Source organism: Colias croceus, chromosome 4 (genome assembly GCF_905220415.1).
Source record: "Colias croceus chromosome 4, ilColCroc2.1".
Lineage (NCBI taxonomy): Eukaryota > Metazoa > Arthropoda > Insecta > Lepidoptera > Pieridae > Colias > Colias croceus.
This window is the reverse complement of record NC_059540.1, coordinates 3,699,054-3,706,438: the sequence shown is the minus strand read 5'-3', so window position 1 is coordinate 3,706,438 and position 7,385 is coordinate 3,699,054. Positions and strand designations below refer to the sequence as shown.

General features: G+C 31.9%; 1 protein-coding gene across 1 annotated transcript; it reads left to right on the top strand.

Moving 5' to 3' along the window:
• Nucleotides 1-2,639: 2,639 nt before the first annotated feature.
• Nucleotides 2,640-6,707, top strand: LOC123690980. The gene is made up of 3 exons (XM_045635140.1): nt 2,640-2,760; nt 3,439-3,764; nt 3,959-6,707. Exons 2-3 carry the CDS (start codon nt 3,440-3,442, stop codon nt 6,001-6,003), a joined length of 2,370 nt encoding a protein of 789 aa, XP_045491096.1. The 5' UTR covers nt 2,640-2,760; nt 3,439; the 3' UTR covers nt 6,004-6,707.
• The last annotated feature ends 678 nt before the right edge of the window (nt 6,708-7,385 follow it).

Sequence of the window (7,385 nt, the reverse complement as noted above, 5' to 3'; positions counted from 1 at the left end):
AGAGTGTTAGAAATATTGATGTTATATTCTTTTCATTCTATCACAGTATTTAAATGATATGTTTGAAATTTTTACGAAAATAAAAGCATTTACGAAAATTTAGTTTCAAGTCAAAGTATGAAGATAAAATATATAAAACTATATTTTTATTCGTTTTATTCAGAAGAACAATTTTACACGCAACCACGAAGAATACAAGTACGACAAAGACAGATCGAACATACACCCTCACGAGGACAAATTAATGATGTCTGCGAGCATAATTGAAATAGAAAATTCATACATTACTTAAGTTTATTGAACTCATGTCTCAAACTGTGACAAAGGTAATTTGTTTAGTATTAGGACAAGGCCGTAGTCATTATGCAACACGAACGTTAATGGGAAAAGCTTTGTGGTTTAATGGCTTGGAGATTAGTTGTAAATAGGCGTGTTTGTTTTATATAAGTACGTAATATATAGACGTTGATATATGTACTAATTACAATGATTGAAGAGGTAATACTTCGTCTCCCGTTCTCAAATGTTCAACGTACTTTATGGACGGATACGTGGAGTACATAGGAATATTAACTTTATAAATTTCTCGTACTTTTGTTATACTTCACTTGCAAAATGTTCTAAGCAATACATAAAGAATCATCATACATTTGAGTACATATTCCAACAAATTACCGTGTACTCTTAAAACAAATACAAGCGCGGAAAATGTTTGTTTGCTTTGATTTTTACATAAATATAGCAACAATATGTTAAACAGAGGAGAGTAGAAAATTCTTTTCACCGTACAAAAACCCTTACCAAATGAACCAAGAATAGATGAACCACTCGCAAACAAAGAAAAACTTTCGTTCACGCTCCATTTCACACAAGCATTTCTTTTGTTGGGACAAATAAATTAATAACCGTATTGTCCCTTGTACCCATCAATCTTCAGACCATTAAGCGATTAGATAGAAGTCCTATTGAATTAAAACGATATCTGGCGGACTCGATACATCGACTCATCAGAATAATCGGTTGGAACGTAATTGTGTCGATAATGTGAACAAATTTCTTTTCTATATTGAGAACAATCATTAGGTGATATTGCAATGGAGTTATGTTAATTTATTTTTTATAAAATACTTCCATGAATTACAGAATGATAGATGTGACGTGTGATGTGACTGACGATAGATTCTTCTACAACACATAGCATGCAAATTTAAGATCTAACAAAAAAAAAAAAAACGTCGTACAGCAGAACAATGTTTTATAAATTACGTAAGTAGACATTCCTTAGAGATTGGTCACGACGAGATCGGTCACACAGAAATTCACCAATTAGTTGACTCCTTAACTCATATTTTGATAATTAAGATTCATTAATATCACTATCATCTCCACTTTTTATTTGCAGCAAATTTGTTTTTACTTCAAACCAGAGTTTAAATCATGGTCTGAAAACAAAATAAACTAGCTAGCAAAGTTTCAGTGCTTTTTATTATCTTAAACAGTAGGTACACCTTGAATTTACTTTAAGATCCTGAGCAAGCAATTTGTTCATACTAAAGATTCGTTTTCCTCCATAAGAAAGAGCGCAGCTGGGCCAAGTGAAATTGTAACGAGATTATGTTACGTTGCACACAGGGCTGTCACATATTTAGCTCGGGGTCTTAGGAGCTAATTTCGACGTTAACTTTCTTTACGCTTTGTATTTAAGTTGGGTATTTTATTACAGCTATGCTCCTGAATTGAGCACAGTTTGTTATGTGTGGTCTTTATAAACCTACGCTCTAGTCAGACACGTAAATAAAGGTTTTTTGTTCTTTGGGTAATACAGGTACTAATAATCGACGTGAGTTTTTTTTAATTTCGAAAAAACCATACCATAAAAATACAAAATCGACAACCCTGTTTCACCGTGATGCTCTTTAAGAACAACCAATATTTTTAGAGATTTGCTCCATTTTTATTCTTGTTTTATGTCCTTGGAAAAATATATATTGCTTAACGTGGAGACTGAATAATTTATTTTAGAAACAGCGTGTATACTTTGTCCTTAAAATGACTTGCGCACTTTTTCAGGTAAATAGGAAAGAAATTGAATTGCGTTAACACCGGCCGCGGCGTTGTATATAGCGTTTGTTGTTTCTGCGGTTAATCTTAGTAAGAGTTTGAGTTACGATGAAGGATGTCTTACTAGATGATGTTTATTGATTATTAGCATAAACATAGAGTTGTTTCCAATGTAATGTCTGCTTTATTAAGATCTATTTTAAATTATTTTTCTTCTTCTTCTTTGAAAATTTCAACATTCTCTAACATATTTTTCATTTTAATGAAATATAATTTAATAGCTTTATAGTCCTTAAAGTCTTAAAAGCCTTAACATGTGACCCAATTTGTATGCAACCGTTCAGAGGAAACTATAGACTTATTGCGCGATTGTGACGTTATGTATCTGCTGTAAATTATAACAAATCGTCGATTAAATGGAAAAATGACATTTTTCAAATTTTTTGGAAAATAAGATTATCACTTAAAACGAGTCTACATAAATGATTCTTTTTATATGTAAAAACGACACTATAAAAAGTTCACGCTAAGTTCACTAGATGTCGCAAGTGTCATTTCGATTCTCTGTGGTAATTCGCCATTTTGATTGTAGAAAAATTTCCCTCTGTCATTTGCCACCGGCCACGACACTGAACACACGTGCGTTTTGGAAGAAAAGTGACATTTCTAAAAAATTGTGTTTGGATAAGACTATAAAAGGTAAGAAATATTACAGAAAAATGTATTTCTTTGAGAAATTACCTTGTTACTTTGAAATTTAACTACAACTATGACAATATCTTTAATAGAAAAAGGACATTTTTAAAAATGTGACTACGTTTTGTGAAATGGAGTTAGTGAAACATGACATATTTGGACAAATTACATTTTTCTATATAGTTTTTTCACATTTAGTTGCATGAACTTTATCAGAAAAATGACATAATTTTTAATATGACTGTGTTTGTTTATGAAAAATACTTTTTGTATGGATTTTGTAAAGTAATGACGTTTATCTTGTAAAATTAAACGCATTTTATGAGATCTTAGCGTTAAAAGTACAAGTTAATAATTATGATACTACTAGCTTTTGCCCGCGACTTCGTTCGCGTGGAATAGTGACTTTCGGCAGAATTTTAGTTTGACCAAAATGGCGCTATATTATGTCCGGAATAAATTTTATTTTTTATTTTTATATTTTTTTTTGTAATAAAAACTATCCTATGTCCTTTCTCAAGTTCCAAACTATGTCTGTACCAAATTTCACACAAATCGGTTCAGTAGTTTAGGCGTGAAGAAAAGACCGACCGACAGACAGACAGAAACACAGACAGACAGACAGAAACACATACAGTATATATCATCAATTGGCTTGATTAGTTTAATTTATTGTTTTAGGATGAAGCGTGGTGAAAAAATGATAAAAATGATAATGTCCAAGGGACTTTCTGAAAATAATCTTGAGAAGACTGAAGAAAAGATAACTAACGTATCTGAAGTAGTTGTCCAGGGCCATATCTCAGCTACAGAGAATATAGAACCATCAAACATAGTATCCACATCCAAATTTTGTGAGATTATTAACGTTGAGCCACTGCAAACTAATTTTAATTCCATACGCACTCCATTGAATAATTTGAATAACAATGTTCAGACGTCGAATCTTATTAGCAACAATTCTTTTTCGGATTCACAAATTACTCCATACCTGTCGATTGATCAACCTGTGTGCCTAGTGCGAGTTTTCATCGAGTACGAAACGTTACTATCGCGTTTGCGTCACAGTCGAATTAGTATGGGAAATCGAACAGCGCCCCTAGCGGACGTATGGGGAAGCTTTGATTCCCCATACAAATTTCGCTGTGACGCAAACGCGATAGTAACGTTTCGTACTCGATGAAAACTCGCACTAGGCACACTGGGCCTAGTAGGATTATCGTGCGAACTCCCGTAAGTGATTCAGTATCAGAAGAAAGTACTGACGTTCTCCATTCCAAGATTTCAAGCAATATAATAATATTATCGGAATCGGATATATCCTCTGATGATGACGATAGTTGTTCCAACTCCATACCTGATAGTCAAAATGACTTCTCGCCTGATGATACAGATAAGGACCCGGATTTTTTACTACACGAAGATCTTGCAGTGTCATCATCTTCGGAGGATGAAACCACTACAATTAATGATAATACAGTTCAGGATGAAAATGATAAAGCGAAGAAGGGCAGAAAAAGAAAAGCCGTACCGGAAGAATGGAGAAAAAATAAAGCTAAGCTATTAAGAAATTGTGGAAAGGCGTATATATCGACATCGAAGTCACAAAAACCAATGCCAGAAAGACAAATGAAACCAACATGTACTGAAAAATGTAAACTGAAATGTTATAACAAGATTAATGAGGAGAAGAGGCAACTTATTTTTATGAATTTTTGGAAAATGGGAGATTTAGATAAACAACGTCAATTTATCAATAAACATGTAACTGCAATTAAACCGAAGTACAGATATATTCGCGAAGGAAGTACAAGAAAAGATTATAATCATGCATTTAATTTTGAAGTTGACAGAGATTTAATTCGAGTTTGTAAGACTTTTTTTAAAAATACTCTGGGTATATCCGACAGACCGATAAGAACAGTAATTTCAATGCAAAACTCTATAGTTGGGGGTTTTCTGAAAGATGACAAAAGAGGCAAGCATGGTAAACACAATAAGCTTGACATTGCAATTATTGATGGGATTAAAGAACATATCAATTCTATACCTAGAATTGAGAGTCATTACTGTCGAGCTAGTACGAGCCGGGAATACATTGAAGGAGGTCTCTCTATTGCACAATTACATAGAGACTATGTTACAAAATGTCGTACAGAAAATGTTCCTCATGCTGATTATCAAATATATTACAATATATTTACCAAAGAGTTCAATATTTCATTTTGGTCTCCAAAAAAGGATCAATGTGAGGATTGCGCAGCTTATAATAATGCAGAAGATAAAGAGCCGTTAAAATCCAAATACGACTCTCATCTAGAAGAAAAAGATTTAGTAAGAAAAGAAAAACAGTTCGATAAAGAAAATGCCAATGGAAAATGCATAATTGCCGTATATGATTTGCAAGCCGTGATGCCGTGTCCACGAGGGGATGTTTCCAATTTTTATTATATTTCAAAACTAAATGTTCTGAACTTAACTATTTACGAACTTGGATCCAAAGACGTGAACTGTTACGTTTGGCATGAAGGTGAAGGCGGAAGAGGAGTCAATGAAATTGGATCCTGCGTTTTAAGTTATTTAAGAAGGCTGCAAGAAAATACTAAGGATGATTTTGAAGTCATATTTTATAGCGACAACTGTTGTGGACAACAAAAAAATAAATATATGATTGCAATGTATATTTACGCAGTCACTAATTTAGAAAATTTGACGGCTATTACACACAAATTTCTAATAAAGGGCCACTCACAGAATGAAGGAGATTCTGCACATTCTGTGATAGAGCGTAATATTTCAAGATCCTTGAAATCTGCACCTATTTACGTCCCGGAACAATACATTACTTTGATTAGAACCGCTAAAAAAAAAGGAAATCCATACAGAGTCCATGAACTAAATCATGAAAGTTTCTTTGACATTAAGAAAATCGCAGACGGAGTTGGATCAAATTACTCAATTAATGAAGATAGAGAAAAGGTAAAAATGGGGGATATTAAAGTTATAAGAGTGGGGAAAATTCACAATGATCGATTCTTTTACAAGTGTTCCTTTAAAGAAGATAGCTTCAAAACTGTACTGGTCAAAACTCGAGCTAGCAAAATAAAAAAGAATTTGAGTTCAGAAATACAACCGCTGTATTCAACAAAATTACCTGTATCTGACAGTAAGAAAGCAGGTATACTTACACTTATAGATAAAAATATAATACCTAGATTTTATAAAAACTTCTATGAAAATCTGTGACTTCATTGTTTTTTGATTATTTTTCTATTTTACCACTCATTGTTATTTTTCTAGAAGAGTTTTGTTTTTTTTAGACTACTTTTAATTGAGAAGAGACTGAAGTTTTAAGTTAATGCTTTAATTCTATATTATTGGTAGTATTTTTGTTTTTGGATTTTTAATTGTTACTAAAAATCAAAATAATGGTACCTCTATTTGATTTTTAGATAAAACTTTTTATTAATAGAAGACTTTTTTTAGTTTACTGAAACTAATTTTTCTTTTCTTTTTGCAATTTTATTTTTTTTAAGTATGTTAAGAAATAGCTTTAAGTTTAAGCTCATTGATCTCAATAATATTCTAGCCATTGATTTATCTAATAAGACTGTGTTAATTTTAAGATCATTTTTGTTAAAGAATTTTATTTCATTATAAGTAATTTTAAGTGGATGTGCCATCCTATAAAGATCTCAAATTGTAAAATAAACTTACTTAATAAAACTATTTTTCCATTATGAAGTTATTTTTTTTAGAAAATCCGTGCTTGTTATATTTTTTTTTTATGTAGAAAAAAGACACTTCTTGCTAGAAATGATTCTATTTCAAAAATAAATAATTAAATAACACACCACCTAAATACCCACGTAAATACCTTCTAAATGATATATGACACTTCTATGTAAATATAACACTTTTATAGAAACACGAATTTTAATGAAATTAAAAACTTCAAACGCTTGTACTGTAAAATTTGTACTTTTTGAATAACGTCATTTTTCTATTTAACCGACGAAATGTCAGCGATAAACAGCAGCCAGCGGCAGTCAAGTCGTGACTGACCACGCCTTGAGGTCAGACTTCAGAGCTATGCAGATAGCCATTTGCTTGCTATGTATCTGTATAACTTTCAACCTTCTGAACATTATGCCACATTTTTTAAGTTTTGTATTTGATACTTATTTGTTTCATCGAGGTTTGCAGCTCGATATAAGTGTAAAGAATAAGCACAAATAATTTCCGTTCTTTTAGAGCTTTCGAGCTTTATTCCTATTTTGACCAAATAGTGCTACTTGAAATCATAGTTTTAAAATTTTCATTCTGGTGTTCAATGGTAAATTTGCTACAATTATTCTTTCTAACATAATACACTCTTTTTCATACATTCTAAACTCTTCTAAAAAAATTTTTAACTTATTACATTTAGGTTTTTATAACTCAATAGTCCTGTCCAATTTGTTATTCAAACACAAAGTGGATTATCTCGCATTGTGTAACGAACTCAAAACGTAGTTGTAATCTAACCTCAGGTTAAGCTGCATAAATAAACAACTGGTTAAATCGCTCGCGGTGAGCGCGCGCCGTCCACCTGCACTCTACTTATCTTTCATAATATTATATACTGT

Coding starts and splice junctions, on each gene's coding strand:
- LOC123690980 (XM_045635140.1), top strand. CDS start 3,440: ATGAAGCGTGGTGAAAAAATGATAAAAATGATAATGTCCAAGGGACTT. Junction 3,765..3,958: donor ATACCTGTCGATTGATCAAC/CTGTGTGCCTAG, acceptor GCACTAGGCACA/CTGGGCCTAGTAGGATTATC.